Source organism: Drosophila virilis, chromosome 5 (assembly GCF_030788295.1).
Source record: "Drosophila virilis strain 15010-1051.87 chromosome 5, Dvir_AGI_RSII-ME, whole genome shotgun sequence".
Lineage (NCBI taxonomy): Eukaryota > Metazoa > Arthropoda > Insecta > Diptera > Drosophilidae > Drosophila > Drosophila virilis.
In genome coordinates this window covers 10,712,767-10,734,427 of record NC_091547.1, presented here as the reverse complement: position 1 = coordinate 10,734,427, position 21,661 = coordinate 10,712,767, and the positions used below count along the sequence as shown (strand labels likewise).

General features: G+C 39.1%; 4 protein-coding genes across 5 annotated transcripts; 2 read left to right on the top strand and 2 right to left on the bottom strand.

Moving 5' to 3' along the window:
• The first annotated feature begins 84 nt into the window (after nucleotides 1-84).
• Rpp25 (ribonuclease P protein subunit Rpp25) lies at nucleotides 85-20,617 on the top strand. The gene is made up of 5 exons (XM_002050432.3): nucleotides 85-272; nucleotides 19,413-19,530; nucleotides 19,592-19,773; nucleotides 19,833-19,949; nucleotides 20,010-20,617. The coding sequence occupies exons 2-5, from the start codon at nucleotides 19,423-19,425 to the stop codon at nucleotides 20,218-20,220; spliced, it is 618 nt and encodes a 205-aa protein (XP_002050468.1). The 5' UTR covers nucleotides 85-272; nucleotides 19,413-19,422; the 3' UTR covers nucleotides 20,221-20,617.
• Tdc1 (Tyrosine decarboxylase 1) lies at nucleotides 588-3,989 on the bottom strand. Its single transcript, XM_002050429.4, has 3 exons — nucleotides 3,648-3,989; nucleotides 1,505-2,609; nucleotides 588-1,429 (listed from the first exon to the last, which is right to left on the bottom strand). Exons 1-3 carry the CDS (start codon nucleotides 3,775-3,777, stop codon nucleotides 916-918), a joined length of 1,749 nt encoding a protein of 582 aa, XP_002050465.1. The 5' UTR covers nucleotides 3,778-3,989; the 3' UTR covers nucleotides 588-915.
• On the top strand, nucleotides 7,452-8,783 carry LOC6626704 (uncharacterized). Of its 2 annotated transcripts, XM_015174526.3 has the most exons (2): nucleotides 7,456-8,389; nucleotides 8,451-8,722. In XM_015174526.3, exons 1-2 carry the CDS (start codon nucleotides 7,570-7,572, stop codon nucleotides 8,513-8,515), a joined length of 885 nt encoding a protein of 294 aa, XP_015030012.1. In that variant the 5' UTR covers nucleotides 7,456-7,569; the 3' UTR covers nucleotides 8,516-8,722. The 2 variants fall into 2 exon arrangements, with proteins under 2 accessions (XP_002050466.2, XP_015030012.1); XM_002050430.4 differs by having other exon boundaries at nucleotides 7,452-8,783.
• Tdc2 (Tyrosine decarboxylase 2) lies at nucleotides 9,833-15,971 on the bottom strand. Its single transcript, XM_002050431.4, has 8 exons — nucleotides 15,920-15,971; nucleotides 14,712-14,923; nucleotides 13,857-14,164; nucleotides 13,356-13,790; nucleotides 13,071-13,285; nucleotides 11,992-12,118; nucleotides 10,397-10,905; nucleotides 9,833-10,344 (listed from the first exon to the last, which is right to left on the bottom strand). The coding sequence occupies exons 2-8, from the start codon at nucleotides 14,839-14,841 to the stop codon at nucleotides 10,119-10,121; spliced, it is 1,950 nt and encodes a 649-aa protein (XP_002050467.1). The 5' UTR covers nucleotides 14,842-14,923; nucleotides 15,920-15,971; the 3' UTR covers nucleotides 9,833-10,118.
• Nucleotides 20,618-21,661: the final 1,044 nt, after the last annotated feature.

Genomic DNA, 21,661 nt, shown 5'->3' with positions numbered 1-21,661 from the left:
TACTATTAATCGATAAGAAATTGTGCAGTCGTGTCATAGTTATCGATATGTGCTTGCCGGCCATCGCATAAATCGTTCAGCTCTACTCACACATGTGGCTGTTGTTTTATTAATTGCAAGTGTTTTGCTTCGAAGACCGCTAAATTAGTTATTTATTAGTTTGTTGTGTGCTAGTGTTTAGCAAAGTGTTAAAAGCCTGAGGATTTACTTGACAGGTGATATATACATCTGTTTAAGCTGAGGCGGAAAGCGGGAAGGCATTTGCATAAGCGGTAAGTCTCAATGTATTGCTTTTATTGTGCCCTTGTAGTTGTGGGTTATTTTCTACCCGGGTTAATTAACAAAGTTCCCGCAGCCTAAGTGCACTTCATATTATTGACTTTTCGTTGTTGATGTTTGTTATTCAAATTCAATCACACAACACAAATTGCACGCAGACTAATTGATGCCCGTCAATCGAGGCTGCTGTTGCTGTGTTGCTGTCTCGCTTGCACTCAAGTACTTTAGTAAAAGCTCAAAAAGCTCGGCTTAAACTTGGCTTCAACTGTAAATCGTATAACAGTTCAAAATGTAAATCGCAAAAAGCGTCGGTTTTAGTTAAATATATTTATAATACAAAAATGCGCATATCAAATGCTAAGTAAATGTTTATGTTTATAAATAAGTGGTTTTTTGTTGCTCATAAGAGCTTTAACATACGATATTAACATGTATTACGTGTGGTAATAGGAACCCAATAATAAATTAAACGAAATTCAGCAGTGCAACTTAAAAACTATATAAATATGTACTTAATTAAATTCAATTGAGCAAATTCAAATCGTACGATTTTAGGTACAGGCCTCATTTCAGCACGTTTTTAAACGTCAAAAAAAACAGCTAATACTATCTACAAATTTTTGCATTTCTATCGCATCAATTGCTCGCCTCGTCCGTGTCCACATCCGAAATGTCCTTCAGCTTTGTTATATTATTGTTTTGATTATCCTCTGCCGCCTGCTGAAAACTTTGCTGAATTGTTTTGGGATCCACCACCAAAATAGGCGTACAGCCATCCATGAGATGTTCGCTTTGACTCTGGAACTGTTCCCGCGATATGCTGCGTGTGAAAGAGAAACGCAAGGACTTGGTGCGCGTAAGGATCTTCTTGATGGGCGGCTTGCCGGTAACCGCCACTGGCTCTGAGCTGGTGCGTTCCGTTTCGGGTGTGGCCGGCGCGGAGCTAATCTCCAATTGCGTATCACGCAATATTTCCTCCGCAAAGCCCTTGATCTGGCTCCAAGCATCCAGAATGTCCTTTTCTGTGGCATGCTCGTAGGTCACACAGAAACGTATCACATAGCGTCCATTGAATTTGGCCGGCGTCATGTGCATCTTGCCCGAGTGATTGATCTGTGCCAACAGCAGATGATTGGGCTCATCGCCGGTGCTGTGAGGGTTTTATGAAAAGGATAATGTTGTAGAAAAAATTGTAGATTCAGGGAGGGTTTTTTGTTGTACTAACCGCATGCGAAAGCACACCAGACCCAGGTGCACATCGTTGCGCACCTCAAAGCGTTCATCCTTGCGTACAAGCATCTCAAACTTCTTGGCCAGAACCATGTGATTGCGTATGTACTCCTGCAGTCCCTTTACGCCATATGTGCGGAAGACAAACCAGAGTTTGAGCGCGCGGAAGCGACGACTCAGTGGAATGCCATAGTGTCTGTAGTCGACGCCATTCATGTGCTCGTGCCGCAGATACAAGGGGTTCACATTGAGCGCACTCTTCAGGGTCATCACGTCGCGCACCCACAAGGCGGAGGCATCGAAGTTGGTCAGCAGCAGCTTGTTGGGATTGGTATTGAAGGAGTCCGCGTACTCCAGGCCAGCGGAGAACACACGCATCTCGGGCAGAATAAAGGAATTGCCCGCATAGGCGCCATCCACATGCAGCCAAATGCTGGACACCTGTCGGCACACCTTGCCAATCTCGGAGATATCATCGAAGGCACAGCCGCCGGTGGTGCCCACCGTGGCCACAACAAAGAAGGGCGTCAGGCCCGCATTCACATCGTTCTGTATGGCCTGCTGCAGCAGATCCACGCGCATGCGTCCACGCTCGTCGGCATCGATGATGCGCAGCTTCACCAGCGCCATTTTGGTGGCCTTCTCCACGCTGGAGTGCGCCTCGCGGCTGGCATAGGCAATCAGATTGGGCAGAAAGACGCTGTCATGGACGGTGGTCTGACCCTTCAGTTCGCTAATGGCGCGTGCGCGTGCCGTGATTAGGGACACCAGCACACATTCGGAGGCGGAACCCTGCAGAGCGCCGCCGCCTGTGCTGCCGGGCGCATCCGAAACGAATGCCTTGGGCAGACCCAATGCCTTGGCATACCAGTTCATCACAATTGTCTCCAGTTCCGCGGCAGCCGGGCAACTGGCCCAGCTGAAGCCAATGGAGCCAATGGCGCTGCTTAGCATATCGCCCAGCACAGAGGGAAAACTGTTGCCCGATGGGAAGTAGGCAAAGAATTTCGGATGATTCCAGTGCACAACGCCCGGCATTATCTTTTGCTCAAAGTCCTCGAGCACATCTTTAAACGATTCGGGCGATTGGGGTGCGTCCGCTGCAATGTAAACAATTGAAGTCGGTTCGTTAGTTGGCCCTGGTACCTCGTGTCTTAAATATATAGTAGATATATCTTTTAGCGCCTATAAAGTTGCTGCTAAATCAGCGCGTACCAATATTTATATACAATTTGTTATTTTTGGCATTGTGCGGAAGATCGAAAGATCAACAGTTCAGCACACAAATCTTTATCTACTTCTACCTGAGATGTGCGTACGAGTGTGTGTGTGTGTGTATTCGCATAATTAATTGATTTGTTTAGTTGAACTATAGAGAGATTGTGGTGTTCGTCAGATGTAAATATTTAGCTTAAATAACTGCGCGCAATTCGCTTGAAATTCGCTGGAAAAAAAAAAAAAAAAACTGAAAATCTTATGACCCAACAGCTTGATGCCCCAAATTGAGCCCACGCCTGAACAAAAAGAAAAAACAAACAGTTTTTTATAAAAATTGTTTTGTTTTTTGTTTTTTTCGTTTTTTGGATTTCATGGTTACCATGTGGGCTTCCAGAGAGCTACAAGTCAATTCGCATTGTTTGCTGACAATTAGTCAACATGAATCCACAAGTTTCTGAAGAGCCTGTTGAGTTGAGGTTTTATTTTTTATTTTTTTTGCCTGACTTATTTTCTTCTCTTTTTGAATATATATTGTGTGAAGTGAAATATTTATATATTTTTGTATTTTCCATTTTCCATTCGCTAATTTGTTTAGAAGCCTTTGACTAATTGTTGTTTACTTGCGCTAATTTGAAGCGATCTCCTCAAGAGTTTGGAACGCCTGACGGGCAATGTTTTTATAAACAAATTAGTTTTGTAAATTGTTTGGGCATCTACGCAAAAACAGTAACAAACTAGCGCAAATCTTTTTGAATGAATTTTCAAAATTTGTGCATTGGCAAATTCCATTGAGTAATGAGTACAAATATTTATAGTTACATCAGCAATATATGCGCGCATTATTTATAATTTGTTTGTAAATAGATAAGCTTAATAAACTGTGTTAATTATATTTTGGAATTCTACCCAGTTGCGCTTACCTGGTAATAGTTTTTTCAAATATCCCGGATCCAATGTGGGCGCCACATCGCGCTCTTCGATATTGCTGCCATATTCGCATATATAATCGATCACCTCCTTGCCGTATTTGCGAAACTCTTCAACGTTCATTTTGCTATGCTTGTTTTTTTTGTTTGTTTTTAATCAGTTGTTTAGCACTTGTTTTGTGTTTTAAATTGATTAACACCTTTTTTGAATTTCTAACACTCTTCTTGTAACACAATGCCCAAAGCTAGGCAACACTTGTATTCTCTTTCTCGCTCGCTCACTTTAATCCGTTTGCCTACGTAGTGCTTGCTGCAGCTTCCTTTGCGCGAATGACTCGAAGTTTGTTACTGCATTCGTTTTTATAACGAAACCCAAACATGCTCTCCTGAGCGAGCTTTGCACGCGTGCTCTCTTTTTCGCTCGCTGTCTCTCTCTCTCTCTATATCGCTCTGGAGAATTGGCACCTGCGCTTGTTGTTGTACGTGATTGTTGTCTTCTTTCTTTTGCGGCGCTCAAATTACTTGCATTGTACTTTGCCGCCTACTTTGACGTCGTCTCCGTCGCCGGCATCATTTGGATATCTGTGGAAACCCGCTTTGCCATTTTGTTCAGTCGCCTTAAGCCTCAGTTCTCTACGCGCGCGCTTTGTGTGGGCTGTTTCGGTTAGTTTTGTATTCAATTAAAAAAAAATCCCTGCCGGGAAACATATATATATTTTTTTGTTTGACTTAATTATATGGTTCGGATGCGAAATGAAAGGTTTTTCGTGCTGCGATTTGGAGCTGATTCGAGTCTTTATTAATAGCACATTACAGTTGGAGATTTGAAAACATTTTAATTGTGATTTCTGCTGGGCAAAATGGAAAATCAGTTTGGGGTAGTCGGGAAAGTTTTGGATAGTACAGCGCATACTGTTTACCTTCGGTGATTCAGATCAATTATTGGCGTAGGTTTTAAACAAAAAGTGTAAAAGTACACAAGTTCCCTTTGACAATATTACGTATACGTTATCAAATATTACGTATACTTTTCAGTAAAAAATTTTTAGAAACAAATTTAAGTAATTCAACTAGGATAAAGGTTAAATATTAAATATAATATTAAAATTATTACGTATACGTATTCAAATATTACGTATACTAAAAAAAATCCAAGTAAAAACTTAAGTAATTTTATTAGCATAAAGGTTTAATGTTATATGGAAATACGTTTGTGAAAGATTTTTAACAAGTTTTTCAAGCAATTTTCTTTAAAATATTTTCGAATTGTGATCTTAAGTCTTTGGTCTTCGGTTGTTTATTATGAATTCGATTAAAATTGCTTTAAATATTTTGTATCGATTTATATACTTTATTTTTTCTTATATCAAGTAAATAAATATCATTTTAATATCTATACATATGATATTTAATTGACAATTAAAGTTTAAGTCACAATCATCTGTTATAATGAGTGCTTAACAGAAGAAAAATTGCCATAATTAAACTCAAAGCTAGCATTTCGTCGTGTATCTATGATTTCAATTAATTTAACACAATAGCTGCCACGCCTTCCAGATCCCACCAGTTTCCAGTTTTAGCTTTACTAATTATCGTTTCTTCTTGTTCCCTGAGTTTTTTTTTACCATCTTAAGGGGAATTTTGTGAATTGGCGCAAGTTTCCAACTAGTATTAGAAAAAGTGCCTGGAACAGGCATTAAACAAAAAAAAGGTTTAGCTAAAACGCAAAAAGCGCTTTTTATGCTTATTTAACTAAGTTTGCCAGATTTTGATAAAACTTCGAAGTATTTGCTCAGCTACGGGGAATTACTTTTGGCACATGGAACAAATATGGTAGCAAATAATTAAGGAATATGGCTAAGCAGCAGGGAACAAACATTATGCAATATGCATAAAAGGGACTTAAATAATTTTCAATTATTTTAATATTAATATTGCCAGATTAAAATATTTCTATTTATTTCTTATGGCAAAGGAGAATTTTGTACGTTTGGCACCAGGCATAAAATTGTGCTAATAAGTTGTTCTAAATTAATATTCATTAACGGATACGGATAAGCAGCTGGGAATAAACATTATACAATATGCAAAAAAGTGTTTAACTAATTTTCACCAAGGGGAATTACTTCTAGTCCATGGGACAAATGTGCCAAATAATTGTGCAAATACGTATGTTGATCTAAACTGTTAACATTTAACGAGTACAGCTAAGCAGCTCGTATGTGTGTGTGTGTGTGTGTGTGAGTGTGTTGTGGCATGACGAATCCCTCCATGAGGCAGCTGTTGCAGCAACAGGCTGTGACGTCGTTGCCACTTCGTCGGAATCTCCGACCGAGCATATATGAAATCTAAACAAATTGCAATTTTGCAAATATCATTTTGAATGTGTGGGTGGGTGGGCGTGTGTAAATATATGAATGTATGTTTGTGAGTGCAATCATGAATGAATGAATGCGAATGCTTTGTATTCTGGCTGGTTGTGCTAATTAGCTAAGTTAGTGCCCTCGCCGCCCCTAATGCTTATGCGATTTCATCCAAACCCGCCAGGTTCCATAGTTCAAGTAGGTAGCTCCCGCCTTTAGACTCCGCCTAATATGCATAATCAATCAAGCTATGGCAAGAGTCTTGCGTGCCGCTCGACGCTGATTCATTCGCGCACGCGCCTTTTGGTGGGCAAAGTGCGGGTCTCGAGAGGCATTGACAGGGCATGACTTGGCGCATTTTGCTTTATTTTGGCCCGGCCTGACGATCTGCTTTTGTCGGCTTTATGCTCAAGCTCTTCGCCGAGTCTCGGCCAGAGACTTTCATTCACAATGCGAATGACGTCGTTTGTCTAAATATAAACCGCGTATTCAGTTTACGCGGTCACACTTCAAATTGCTCGAGGCCCAATACCAATACCATCCATCCGCCTTCTATGTGGGGCCTGGTACCGTCTCTTTCGCATTTATTACCAAGTTTCGCCGCGTCTCTGGCTCATTAATTATTAGATATTATGTAGTTGGCACCGCCAAACACAGCAAGTTTTCAAAAAAATATAAAAAAAAAAAAAACCTCATGGGTCATCTTTAAAAATTTTCGTTTTATATTTTATTTTATTTTATTTGTCTTTGGGTTCTAGTTTGCGGTTCAAGATTTGCTTTCGTCATTGTCAAACCGCTTGACAACCATATTATCATGTTCTTCTTTGTGTACATTTTTGAATTTCACCAAATCACGAGTTTGGCATTTCGTTCGTTTTGCCCGTTAGATTTTTATGCTAATGCACAAAATCTGACACGTTTTTATGGCCATTTTGTTGACGTTGCTTTGTAAAATGATTTATTCGATTGTGTTTTGAGTTTTATCGGTGGCAGTAGCTTTAAAATTTATTCGCTTGTTAATTGAAAACTTTTGCGCTAGCTTTGAACTTGTTTTTATTCGAAGATTTCATGATTTTATGAAACTTATGGGTTAATTTAATCAGCTTAAGAGTTCAGTTCCTGGAATCGTTGAGACAAAATGACGCGAGCATTATTAATTGAGCAAAATTCAAATTTGTTCTGTGGGTTAGTTTTTATTTGTTTGCTAAAACAAACAATTTGCGAAAAATGCTTAAATAGCGTTAACAACTTTTTTTAATAGTCAAGTATCGCTAGCATATCGATATCGATAGGAACCGTCTGGAGGTCATGCTTTTCCTTGCTTATCGATAACATTCAATTGTAAATGTTTTATCATCTTGATCGATAAGAAATAATCATTCACTCATAAATTTCTCAATCATATTACCTTTCTATAACTTGTCAGGCTTTTTATGCATAAACCGATCTCTTTGTAGCCTTGCCCCAAAACTCATCATCAACTATGAACGCATACTATCATGTTTAAATGTGAATTCAAAAAAAAAGGTTAATTTAAAGTCCATTATATCGCCATGCGTGCACACTTTTGGTGTCTGTTGTTCTGTAGCTTTTTGGGAACTTATCTTGAGGCTGGTGTTAACAGAGCTTCAATGGATAAGCTGGGCTTTCATAACTACAATGAGATTGTGCGCGATTTAATCAAGAACTGGGAGTCCCCGATTATATATCTGCGACAACTGGGCTACCTGCCCAGCGACTATGAGGATACGTCGAAAATTAAACCCAATTTGGATGCGCTGATGAGTCGCATCGAACGCGATGAACAGCACGAAGCTGTCCAAACGGAAGTTGATAAACCCAAGGAGTTGGATACCAAAAAGTTGCAAGTAAAAAAGAAGCGAGATATTGTGCGGCGTCAGCAGAGAAAAGGCGGACGACGTCAGCGTCAAGCAGCTGATACTCAGACCACGAACTATCCCAATATGGAACAGCTGATGGCCATGTCGCAGCAGCCTCTGGGGATTGCCGAAGCGCCAGCCACAGTGGAACAAAATCAAAATCTGCAACAAAAGCCAGTGGAACAGAATGCCCATTGGAAGATGCTGTTGCTCAGCGAGATTTTATCCCATCAGCGGCAAGCGCGGCCACATGTCGATGGAAACGAGGATGTGTTGAAGCGCCTCGTTGCGAAAACAAGTCCATACACAGCCAAGCTGCAGCAGACGGCACAACAGCAAGTGGCAGGCGTGTTAGGCAACAATGGCAACATGCCACAGGTGGCAGTCATGCCACAGTCATCGGGCGGTCTGCTGCTAAGCGATAATAATGGCAAGAGTGCATTAGCCAATCGAATGGGCGGCACAGCCGGATCCGGAGATTCCAGCTCGATGAGTATGTATGGCACACTGCTTAAATCCATTGCTAAACCCGATATCCATTCGCCTCAATCTAGTCGCCCGGATCAGGCGCAATCTGAAATCGTCACTAAGCCGGAGATTGAAGCGCCGCAATATCTGAATTGGGATATCAAGAATATGCGGCTCAAGCAGATCTCGCCAATTGCCAAGGATGCGTATGTCGACAAGCTAGTCCAGATCTTTGTCAAAAAGCAGGAAACAATGGACATCTTACAGAACATACAAAAGCCGGACACATAGGCAAAGCAAAGCAACATCTATTCACATTTATATGCCATATTTTTATATATACATATATATATTTGTATATATTTTTTGCGATCTTCCCTAATTGGTATGCAGTAAATTGTGTTGAGGCATTCACCAGACCCTGACTCATATTCCATTTTTTGTCGAGAGCAGCAGAAGAACAATTGTTAATCGCATTCATACAACGTCATATCCATGGCATCATCCGAATTGCGTGTAAATTATGGTTTGTTTATAGCCAAAAATCAAGGTAGTAAATCAGAAAGCTAACATACACATATGCTATATGTTTACGATATTATCTTGAGCGTAATTGTGACCGGCACAATAACAGCTGCTGCCCCGGGGTCCAAAATAACACAGTGCCTCAGCGAAAGTTAAGGGAAATGCTATCTCTTAATAGATAATCAAAGTGAATCTTTTTTAGTTTGAATTTGACATCATCTTTGTTCTAAAATTATCAAACTGCTCATGCTTCCCATTGAAAACTATAATTATAATACTTGGCAGTACACAGTGCGGATGTCATAGGCAGAGGCGTAAATTCCATTTAAGATGATCAACTAGTAGGTGTACCAAGGATAATGTCCTTGATATAATCACAGATAAAGCATGCCTCGCTTTGTAAAGGTACAAAACGTAAGCGGCCGTAAGTGGCCGAATCCTTGCGAGAAGGCAGGGATATCTATGGCACACCGAAGATTTAATACCCTTATAGACGATTGCTTTACGGCCTTGCAGATATGCGTTAATATCGAAGCTCCTCAATGCTCCTCAATTCTTTCTCTAAGGTATATTATAGTATAGTATTGGCATATATAGCCAACATAAGCAGCTTAGTTTAACTTGTAAATTCCGAGACTTCTCGAAAAACAAACGTTTTTGATAAGAAGATAAATTTCGACTGGCCTTTCCAATGTCAGCTATATGCCAAAGTAGTCTGATATTGATAAGATATATCATACATTAAAGGGTTGCAGATATCTCCTGCCATGAGTTACATACTTTATGTGAAAATTTTGGATGGAATGGAATAAATCATGATATGAACCTTGGCTTTAACGTTTAGTATAATATTTAAGAAAATGAAAAGCGAAAGACCATGTTACAGCAATTAATTTATTTATATATTTCAATAATTTATTTAATGAGCAAAAATAACATTAAACGGTGCATAATATGCTATTATTATTATAATAAGTACTTCATGAATAGAGCTATTGAGAGCAGCAAAAAATTTGGGCTTGACCGAGATATCAATTTAATGAACTATATATATATTTATATTAACTATATATTTATTTATATATATGTTGTACTGGTTATTGATAAGGAGTGATCGGTATTGTAAATTGGTCTAGGATTCAACTAGGCGTCGCAGTTATTCATTAAGCGCGCTTTAAATAGTTTGTCATAGTTTTTTTGTTTTTGTAGTTTGTTTTTATATAAACGCTTCAGTTGTGATTCTCCCGGGCGGATGAGGAGGCCTTTCGTAGCGCCAGAGGCGACTTTCGCGGCGATTGCAGCTGCTGCGGTTGTTGCAGCAGCAATTGTTGATGTTGTTGCTGCTGCTGTTGCGCATTCACAAAGCCCGTCTCGTTCTCCGGCGAGGGCGAAGAGCCGGCGCCGGAATTGCGACGCGATGAAGTCGGCCGCACATTGGTGTCCAAATGTCGAAAACTGCATGGAAAATGCCCGTTAAGCAATTAACAGTAATTGGAGTGAAACTTACCGCAAAGAGCAATTGCTGCCCTTTTCCTCATTGTTGCTATTGAAGAGAAATGCCAGCGGCCAGGATATCCACGAATTGTGATCCACAGAGCTTTGGGTGCGTATTATGGGCGCACTGCCGCGACTCACCACCGGCGAGGGCAGCTCCATGGAGAGCTTGGGTGTGCCCGCCTTGTTGATAGCCGGATTATAGATTTTCGGATCACTGACCATGCGCACGAAGAAAGAACGCTTCTGGGCGAGCGTGTCCAGTTTCTTGCGATTGATTATCTCGCTTATTTCATCGTGCTGCTCCTTCTCCAGCAGCTCGTTGGCCACATCGACAATGATATCCCAGGCATAGTCAATGTCCTCTGCAGTGGCATTCTGTGCCACCGCACAGAATCGTATTATATAACGATCATTGACGCTCGCCGGGACCATGTGTAGTTTCCCCGACTCATTGATGGTGCTCAGCAGTTTCTCGTTCAGCTTGTCGCTGCCCTTGAGGCGAAAGCAAACCAGTCCCAGCTGCAATTCGACAATAAATTAAATCAATTTCAATAGAGATAATCGCTATTGTTGCGACGAAACAAAAGACTTTGGCTGTAAATGACATTGCGTATACGCAATGTGGCCAACTTATTACGTGATGTGGTGTGCTTTGGTCATGAAAAAAAAAAAAACGGCCAATTGAATTTAGTGGCTAAGAAACGGGCCTCAAGCAGCTGTCAATTGGTGCGTCATATCTTACTTAAAATACCCTGTACTCTGTATGAATTGTCTAATAGGGGGCTATGCCAGACGCAGGCAGACAAGTTGGTATAATATATTCTCCTTGTCTGTAGTCGCAGCTGCTTCTTACGCCTAATATTTTCAACTATCGTCAATGTATTTGCCAGATGGCACTTAGACGTCCGATTTTCTTTTCAACCGGACGTCTTTCTCTCTTCTTTTCCAAGCAAAACTCTTTCTTTTCCACGAACTTCATTTGCATTGGATTAAATCTGAAACTATTTTCCAATATCTCGCTTTTATCGCTCTGCCTTTTGTATATTTTAGTACAGGGTATGGCCTGGCCAGGCACTGCCGCCGAAAACATGCACACTTCTTATTTTTCTGCGCCCGTTTGGCCTGCCTTTAAACAAATTTTGTATGCCAATTATGCCAAAATACTTCAGTTTCGCTCGGAATTTGGCATTTGACGTGCGATTCCGCACGTTCGTCTTTGCTGCTGGTGCGAAATAGTCAAATTTGGAAATAGTTTACGAGCTCGCTCTCCCGTGTAGCGAAGACAAATTTCATAATTTGATTTTTAGTTAAGTCCAAGTGAATGTTATTTGCGTCAGTCTTGCGCTGGCAAAACAGCCAAACTATTTCCTACCACGAAAACACAATTTTGATAAATGTTTATGCACAACAATAGTTCACACACACACACACACACATACAGACGCCCGCACACCCACACATTTGGCTTATAAAAGTCTAATATAAAACTTGTTGTATAAACAAAAAGTGCTTTGAACTCGTCTAATGATTAATTGCTGTAAGGGCCCAGTCCAAAAACCGAAATCCAAATGGACAAATGCCACATTTATAATATATGTAACTCACCTTGACTTGATTACAGATCTCGAAACGTTTATCTTTGAGCACCAGCTCCTCAAAGCGTTTGGCCAATTTGATATGGTGTCGTATATAATGCTGTAGTCCGGATATTCCATACGAGCGCAGCACAAACCTGTTCATATTGTGATATAAAATCAAAATGTGTTTATCATTGAAAAGAGAAGAAAGTAATGGAAGCTATACTCTTTGATAACTCTCTCTCTCTATATATATATATATTGCCTAGGTTTTAGCTTGTTTGGGAAGATGCTTTTAAGTCTTCTTCTTCTTTTTTGCCAGCTAAGCAGTTTCCTTGCCAGAATAATTGTGAAGCTTAGAAAGGGTGCTCGTCCTTCATTGGTAACTAAAGGTCTTTTGTGATGTTCCATGCAAATTTATTATTCGGATGCAGAAGTTTTTCGCAAATTCTTGCTCAGGATATGAAAACCATATCGCCAGGCAGGGGCAAGGATTTACTTATAGATTGATGCTCATATAAAAACAAATGAGTATAATTATTGAATTCAACAGTTATACATCAGTATGTACACGAATACATTAGTTATATGTCTGCAAGGGCATTTAAACTTCGGCATGCTGAGGAGTTTTTCTTAGTTGCGATTAATAATTGATTATGAAGAACATAATAGAAGACATCTACTTCAGCTCAAGCATATTCATTTGAATGGCAAGTCATTTAAATTGTTTTTTAATGTTCAATAACTCGTGTATTACTGAAGCGTTTCTTGCGAAATCTTCAAAATAGTCAGAAAATAAACTGATAATGGCGTGTACCAAAAATCCAGATGCCAACTTGAGTTGGGCATAGTTAATTTATGCCTCTTCGAGCATATGGTGCATCAGTTGTCAAATATATTTTGTTTTTACAACTAAATCGCAAGCAAATATTAAAGGTACAGGTGCTTGAAGTCAAGTGTACTCATGGCTAAGCAACAAGTTTGGCACTCGAAAAACCAAATAATTAATAAAAATATTTGACAATAGTCAACAAAGTCATTCAGGCCTGACACCCAAGGGTCGGTTGTTAGATGGTCTTTGGGTCTTTTTGGACGGGCGCTACATACCACAGTTTCAATGAACGAAAGCGACGGCTGAGTGGAACTCCCCAATGACGATAGTCGATGGCCGCATCCGAGTAGCCGTGCTTGAGATACAGCGGATCGACAACCAGAGCTGATGTCAGACGGATGCGATCGCGCACCCAGAGTGTTGAGCAGTCGAAATTGGTCAGTAGCCATTTGTTGGGATTCGTGTTGAATGAGTCAGCATATTCGATGCCCTGTTTATTAGCATACCGAGAGCTGTAGAGATGTGTATAGGTAGACGGATATCTGATTATATATATATACCTTGAGAAGGGGCTTCAGCTCGGGACAGATGAAACTGTTGCCCGCATAGGCGGCATCGACATGCAGCCAAACGCAGGGAAACTTTTTCAGCTCGTTGCCAATTTCGGGCAGATTATCGAACGCACAGGAGCCGGTGGTGCCCAGTGTGGTGGACACAAAGAATGGCACCAGACCCTGCAGTTCATCCTCCTCCATGGCCTCGCCAATGGTCTGGCCACGCAGGCTGGCGTTCTCATCGGGCTCCAGAATGCGCAACTTCACAAAGCATATCATGGCCGCCTTCTCTACACAGCTGTGCGCCTCCTTGGAGCAGTAGGCCATCAGCTTGGACAGCAAATGGCCCTCCTCCACGAACGGATGCTGCGCCTTGAGACGCTTAAGTGCCTGTGCACGCGCTGCCAGCATCGTGACCAGCACACACTCCGACGCGGATGTCTATGCGGCCGGATCAATGTCAAGCTATAAATTTTGTCCACCAGGCAACATGCAACATATGTTTACCTGTATAACGCCGCCGCCGGTGCTGCCCTCCTTGAGCGCCAGAAAGTGATCCGGCAGCCCAATGGCCTTGCCCAGCCAATCGAGCACTATGGTCTCCAGTTCGGTGCAGGCGGGACTGGCCGCCCACGAGAAGCCAATGCAGCCGATGCCGTCGCCCAGCATATCGCCCAGTATCGAGGGAAACGAATTGCCCGCCGGAAAGTACGCATGGAATCTCGGATGCTGCCAGTGCGTTACGCCTGGCATTATTTTATCCTCCACATCGTTCATAATTTGATCCCAATCCTCTGGCTCATGCGGTGCTTCAGCTTTTTAACAAATTCGAAATACGTTGCGATACACAATTTAAGACAGAAATGAAATAAGAAGAGTTTTACAGAGATTTTCATGTTGTTTAATGGAATCGAAAATTCATTTCAACTTGTTTTATAATTAAAAAGGGTTTATAGGACCGAAAACAATATACGTTTTTTTTACAGCTACCTTTTCGATATATTCAGAGTTTAATTACTTTAGGGAGCTTTGAGTTCTTCTATATTTTCGCTGTTAAATCACAACATTTCTTTATTCAAACGGCAATGTCGCAGACGAAAAATTATTATTTTAATAAAACTTCGCTAACAATTGAAATAACAAAACCAAGATTTAAAGTTATTTAGGGAAAATGTTCTACTAAATAGTTCAATCTACATTTTATGAAGCTCATTTCATTTTAATTCACTTTCTAGTCGCACAATTTCTTCTCTTAACACATTTCCATAAGAAAATGTAAATTAAATGCTTTTAAATATACTTTTATATAGAAAATTAGCCTGGCACGAATTATCAATTGCAAAACTATTTACTGGCACTTACATGGTAACAGATGCCTCAGATATCCGGGCTCCACGCTGGGCGTAACGCGCCGTTCGCCCAAGGTTTCCAGATAATTGCAAATGTATTCGACCATTTCCATGCCACGTTTTCGAAATTCGGTGCTATCCATATTTTTGTATTATTCGCTCTTTATATTTACGATATATATATATATATATATATTTATTTCTGCAGTTTCTTGAGTAAATCAACTGGGGAGCGTTTTGGAAAAAATTATAGTAAAAATTGTAGCTTATAAAAATATACTATATAAATGCTAAATAATATTTGTAAAAATTTGGCAATTTGGTTATTTTGAACACTTGTAAAGCTTTTTATAAATTATTGAGGAGCAAATCTACTTAGTCTGCTTATTAAATATTTTGTTTTGTTAGTGAAACAAATTAGTTTATGTATTTTTTATATATATTGTCATTATTTTATTTTTTAATAGCTTTTATGATGAATGAATGAATATTCGGATCTATATCAAATTATTATTCGTTAAATATATACAAACTATTAATTATTTATGTTTATATTTTCAATGTTGCCGAACTTTCCAATTTTTAATTTAATAAGCCGACTCAAGGTCCGAACAAATAATTTATTAAAACAAAATTGTTAAAATTTTTATTTTATTAAATTGATGCTCAGACCTCGAGCAATTATGTATGGAGCAATATGTTAAAGTTTTAACTGTTTTCTTAGATTATTTTTATAATCTAAAATTGTTCGAATATTTGTTTTTAAAAGATCCCAGAGTTCATTTAACGCGTTGTTAATTTTTTCAATGTCGCACTTAGATTTTTCTTGTTTTTCGAACAGTTTTATTTTTTTGCATTAGTGTAAATATTTTACAACATTTTGTTTACACACAATTTATTTGGTATTTAGTTAATTTAGTTGGTTTTAGTTTGTTTATATGGCGCTGCCACAGCCACGCCCACTGTTTTTATACCTGTTGATTTCATTATATATTTTTTCTATTTACAATGTTGTGGCATTAACAAATTGCAGAGCTTTAAATTGTATTTTGTTTATAATGAAAATTGGCTTTAAAACAGCAGGCAGTAGCTTAATTAAGCGTTATGCGAAATGCTTGTGCACTAATTCAACAATTGTCGATTGTTCCCACTTTGTCAGTTTATTATGCGGCACTAAAATCTGTGGCAATAATGCCTGTTGCCACTGCAACTGCCACTTACTGCTTGCCAAGTCGTTATGGCCGCGACTGTCAACCGTTGGCCACGGCTTGCAAACCTCAAATGATCCTGGCTCTGCGGTTTGGCCAGGAGCTAAGCTCGGTCGCTGCCTGTTGGCATGTCTAATGAATGCATACTTTGGCGGGCCAAGGGGGCCGGCAAGTGGGCGCTGGCATAAGACTCAGCTAGGGGTTGGTGGGCGTGGAGGTTAGCAGCTATTGAGGGTTGGCTTGCAAATAAATGAAATATTTGCCACGCACAGTGGATGCTGGCTAAGAAGAAAAATATGCCAATAAAATAACGTTTAGAAATTTTTTAAAGGAAAATAAAATAACAATTGATAAGCAAACTCATGTTAAATGTTATTTTTATGTGTTTTTTGACAAAAAAATATATAATAATAATGATTATTGAAATTATAAATGTATTTTTAATTTTATTTTGTTAATGCTAAAATTAATTTATAATTTAATATTAAGAATATATTATTAGTAGAAAAATATATATATATTAATATAGTACAGCACGCATAATTGTATTATTAATTCTTTTATTATTATTATTAATTTTTTTTATTATTATATTCATTTTGCTAACTTAAATATTTGAACATTCGAATATTTATATTTATTTAATGTCCCTTAAATTTTCATCGCCTTTTATAATATTATCAAATAAAACAGGGATCATAAAGGCGCACATTATTCAGCTAGCTCTTGTATTGTACGTGTATTTGTGTCTCTGTGTGTGCGTGTGTGTGTTGATAAGTATGTTAGTGTGCGTGAAAATATGCAGCAGCACAGCGAAACGTTTTAGAGTTCTCGAGTTAGAATTACGTATACGCAATGTTGAATGCTGGCAAATGTTGAATGCTTGGAGCATCTTGAATCTAATTTAAAGCCTTCTCAAGTCATTTACGCAAGTTAACTTAATTTATATAATGTTAATTCAAAGTACGCGTTTATTTTATTGCAAACAGACAAGTCCAACACAAGTGAGGGTGACCACACACACACACACACACACACACACACACACAGACAAACACGCACACATACATAGATCTTGATCCGCCATCAATTGCAAGCAGCATGTCCTTTTTCTTTGTGGCACACTCGTTTTATTAATAACTTCCGGACAAAATAGAATAACACTGGACAGCCAAATTATGTCTGTGTTTTATTTCAATATAAATAAATTTTGTTTAATACAAATAATTGACGAAGTTGACGGCATACAGTTTACATACAATTATAATTAAGAAGTGGAAAAAAAGGAAGAAATTTAGTGAAAGAAGGGCCTTGAACCTTGAAGGCTTTATTATTGTTTATAATAATTAATTTCGATAATTTTTTTTTGTTTTTTTGATTATTTTATTATTTTTTCAACTAGTTGAGTTTTGGACTTGGCTTTATATTATTATTTATTAGCCTGATTACTTATATTTATTGTTTATTAATATTAATGATAGTCATTAATTTTGTTATTATTAATAGTTCCTGCTACTTTATTATCATTATTATTATCATCTATTAATGTTGTTAAGATTATTCATATTTATTATTTTTATAAATATTATTATTATCATTATTATTATTATTATTATTATTATTATTATTATTAGTATTATTATTATTATTATCATTATTATTATTATTATTATTATTATTATTATTGTTGATTAATGTCTTCGAGCTACTTGATTTTTGGAGCTTAAAACAAATGATTTGCCTGTTGTGCTGTGTTGTTAGACAATAAACGTACTTGATAAGAATGGCAGTTGATAATGATGTTGCCTGTTTAGGTGATGATGATGATAATGATGATGATGATGACGATAACGATGACGTTTTCAATGAGACAGTCAGAGCAGTGCCTGTCATTTGGTATTTCGCAGGCATTCCTCGTAACATTCCAAAACGACCTCCACGAGTTCCCATACTCTTTTATTTATATATATATGTATTTTTTTCAATTTCTGCTGCACTGAATCTTAGAATTGTCTGCGTTTTCATCTTTCTGTAGGACATACGTTAATTGTCTGTATGTCTGTGTGTGTGTGTGTGGTGTGTGTGCGTGTGTGGGTGTTTGACTGGGTCATGAGATGCCACCCACAGCCTCAGTTTTGTGAAAAGTTCATTAATAAACTTTCGTTGCTGCTGTCGAATTCAGAGCTCTCTGCAGTCACGCCACCCCATGCCTGGTGCCACAAATAAATGGTGTTTAGCTTCAACAAGTGGCATGCTACGTTACGCGGTGGGTGCGAGTGTAAATTGTGTGTGAGTGTGTGTGTGTGTGCGTGTATCTTGGTTGCGCGTGCTCTCGTTCTGCTCCTGTTGGTTGTCATCCTTGTTGTCTAGAGCCCCGACACCAACAGAATTTTATTTAATGGGAAATTTCTGCTGCAGCCGCGCGCATTTAATTGCGGTAGAAATGCTTTTTTATTGACTTTTACTTGAAATCCTCTTCATGCGCAATTCCCAATGGCGCTGTAACGGCCAGGTTGATATGGTTCGAGTTAGGAGTTGGCCTAGTTGGCTGAAGAAAATACGCTTGATGCAGGCCAATTTACAGAGCATTAGCAACAAAATATGGCATTAAATCCCAATAGCTAAAATATTCTATAGTCTATAAGTTTATAGATTCGAAATCGTTTAAACGTGTTTAGATAAGAGATTTTCTTCTGCCTATAACTAGGCAAAATTGTTTACGAATCAATTAGCCATTTTCGTCTTTTAATTGACGATAAGATAAGCATATAACTTTTGTTGGATTAGTCGCGTCTATATGGTTCTCAGTAAACCCATCTTGATGAAACTTACCTTCAAATACTCTTTTTTAAGCTATTGGAAGCAACAAAGCGACTTCATTTTGACATTTAGTACTCATATCTTTATGTTTTGATAGATTCTCCTAAAGATAAGACTAACATTCGCACTTAATTCTTTCTAATTAAGATTAAATATACTTCAGGCTGGATAATAAAAATGAGCCCCAGACAAAATAGCCCTAGAAAAAAAAGGCTATTGAGATTAAGACAACTTTCATTGCTTTTTGATAACAGACTTTGGCGCTTTACAAATATGCATTTTATTTAAATAATACAGGGATTTACATAAAGATATGTTTTAAATATATATATAGATTATTGCCATCTAGAGTAGGGCTCGCACAATTCGACATAGCCGCAGCTTTTGCCTAGTTCTTCGGTTTGTGTGGGTTTTTTTAGCGCCTGATTTTGTTGGCCCGTGGGCACAGGGGCCGCTCTCGTCTCATAAAGCAATTATTCAATTTGCACCGACTGTGGTGACAATAACTGCGCAAGACAGTTTATGAGCGGATGGATGGGCTCTCGGGGCAGCCTTTGAGTGTACCCAGCATGGAAAGCTGTTTTGCTATTATCCCGTTCTGGTTCAAGGTTGTCGCCGGGGGGCGCACAAAAATTCGTACACTAATCAAGTTGCATAGTTAATGGTTTTTATTTGAATGCCTACAGGTTCGCAAAAATGATGCACTATCGCAAGGCGGAGAATGTGGAGCAGGAGCTGAGCAAAAATGATTTACCTTTCCAGAATTGCATGCCAAAGACGCACAAGGACTTCCTATGGATGCATGTAAGCGACAACTATTTCAATGCTGAGCCCAATTTCAACAATTTTCAACTCCAATCAATAGATCAAGGGCGGCACCAAACTGAGCAATGTCATTGGCTATGCACAGTCAGCGCTGGACAAAGGTGAATACCGCAGTCTGGTCTGGAGTGGCTCCGGTGGCGGCGTTGTCAAGACCATATCCTGCGCCGAGGTGCTCAAGCGCAGTCATCCGCTTTACCAGTTGACGCGCATGGGCTACACGAGGTAAGTTTTTGGGCAACAAAAGTGGCGCAGCGTGTCTAATATTGAGTCTTTGCTTTTAGCGTGGAGGAGCACTGGAAGCCACAAATGGATGGCCTCGAGGAGATCATTGTCAACCGCCAAATACCCACACTGCACATACTCATGAGCCTGGACGAGCTGCCCGATGGCATTGAAGGGTAAGCACTTGCTAAGACAGCCTATTATCCAAGTTTCTTATATACCTTATTCCTTTTCAGGGTACAAAACCCGAATACAACCAGTGATTTTTGGCAGCACGATGAGCCACCTGCCAGCAGACCAGCGGCTGCAGCTTTACGCACTAATAAACGCCAACCATTTGGACGCAATAGACCCCGACAACAACAACAACAACAACAGCAACCCCGACACGGTCAGGATAGTCAAAACACACCCGTCCCGGAGACTGCGGCCAGCGAGCATACTTAATTTAAGTTTACTTACCTAAGCATTTTTAGATTTGTTTTGGAATTTATGTAGCTTATGATTAGATCAAAATCATATGTTTAACTGGTGGCGAGTTTTAGATACGCTGCACAACTATTTCCTAGAATATTGAAATTCGTAAGAATACGATTTTATATGTATATATAAATCTGTTTGTCCTAGCTGGTTGATCCAAACCATACACAAATTTGGAAAATTTGACCCTCAATTGAGGAAATTCATAAGAAATCATTTTGATTGTGGACTATATTGAATCGTTTTCGAGATCGAAAATTCACTGATGTGAAAAGTCTAGCCCAGACATGGTGGAAAATACTTTGCATAGATATATTTAAGAAAAACAAACAAAAAATACATGTACATAATGTTTTACATAAAACGACCAAAATTCTTTTGAATGCATATTCTGTATACCGAGATATGGCCATTTATATAATGTCCTTTTTAGAAAAATAGGTTTATCTCGGAAACCACACTAATAATTTGTATGTCCTTCGGTCAGTTGATGACCCAAATCCATGAGAGATACTTGTCTCAGGTCTCGTCAGGATTGTAGGCAATTTGCTGTTCCAAATTTTGTCCTTAAAACCGTTAAAGGACCTTGAAGGACTTTCGGCCTTCTTGTAGTTGATTCTTGATCGGGCGGTTGAGGACTATCGGCTGGCCTAAGGACATCCCGATAGTCCTTGAAATGGCCAAGTTATGTCCCGATTTGATATTCGCTTCCTTTTTAGAAAAATGGCCACAACACGGCCATATCCTTGCAGATTTACAAAGGACTTGGTGTGTTAGGATGGTAAAGACGAGCCGCATTGATCTGCATCAATAAATTATGGGGTCATCTAAGAATCATTAACTTGGAAAAATTTCAGTCGCGCGCCGCAAGAAAATGGGCCTAAAACACAAAATCCTTAATATCTCCTAAACTACAAGGACGATCTCGATGTCCTTTGGCCAGTTGATAGCTCTACTCAATACAATTTTTTTGACATAAGACTTGTCAGGATACGTAAGGATATGGCCGAGTTATAGGCAATTTTATGTTACAAAATTTGTCCTTAAAACTTTGCCATTTGAAGGACTTTCGTCCTTTTTGTGGTTGATTCTTGATTGGGAGGGTGAGGACTATCTGCTGGCCAAAGGACATCCCAATAGTCCTTAAAATGGCAGAATTAGACCGGATTTTTTCGATTTTAGCCAATTTTTCGACTCTACCCCTTGATAAAATTTTAGCGAAATTTTTTGTCGAATCCTGGAAATCCTTAAATGCCAATCGATAGTCCTGGTCCACACGAGTTCAAAAAGGTATATCTTTCCGATATCCTTGCAGGAACGGCCAGGATATGGTCATAAATAGATTGTCCTTTTTATAAAAATAGCCATATCTCTGAAACAACAAGGACGATGTGAATGTCCTTTGGCA

Bases quoted from the DNA above. Each gene is read 5' to 3' on its own strand.
- LOC6626704 (XM_002050430.4), top strand. From the start codon at position 7,570: ATGCGTGCACACTTTTGGTGTCTGTTGTTCTGTAGCTTTTTGGGAACT.
- Tdc1 (XM_002050429.4), bottom strand. From the start codon at position 3,777: ATGAACGTTGAAGAGTTTCGCAAATACGGCAAGGAGGTGATCGATTAT. The intron at 2,610-3,647 runs GTAAGCGCAACT...TTTACATTGCAG, and splicing joins TTTGAAAAAACTATTACCAG to CGGACGCACCCCAATCGCCC. The intron at 1,430-1,504 runs GTTAGTACAACA...AAACCCTCACAG, and splicing joins CTGGTGTGCTTTCGCATGCG to CACCGGCGATGAGCCCAATC.
- Tdc2 (XM_002050431.4), bottom strand. From the start codon at position 14,841: ATGGATAGCACCGAATTTCGAAAACGTGGCATGGAAATGGTCGAATAC. The intron at 13,286-13,355 runs GTATATATATAT...GCTAATAAACAG, and splicing joins AGCTGAAGCCCCTTCTCAAG to GGCATCGAATATGCTGACTC. The intron at 12,119-13,070 runs GTATGTAGCGCC...CAATATGAACAG, and splicing joins TTTCGTTCATTGAAACTGTG to GTTTGTGCTGCGCTCGTATG.
- Rpp25 (XM_002050432.3), top strand. From the start codon at position 19,423: ATGATGCACTATCGCAAGGCGGAGAATGTGGAGCAGGAGCTGAGCAAA. The intron at 19,531-19,591 runs GTAAGCGACAAC...TCCAATCAATAG, and splicing joins AGGACTTCCTATGGATGCAT to ATCAAGGGCGGCACCAAACT. The intron at 19,950-20,009 runs GTAAGCACTTGC...ATTCCTTTTCAG, and splicing joins CTGCCCGATGGCATTGAAGG to GGTACAAAACCCGAATACAA.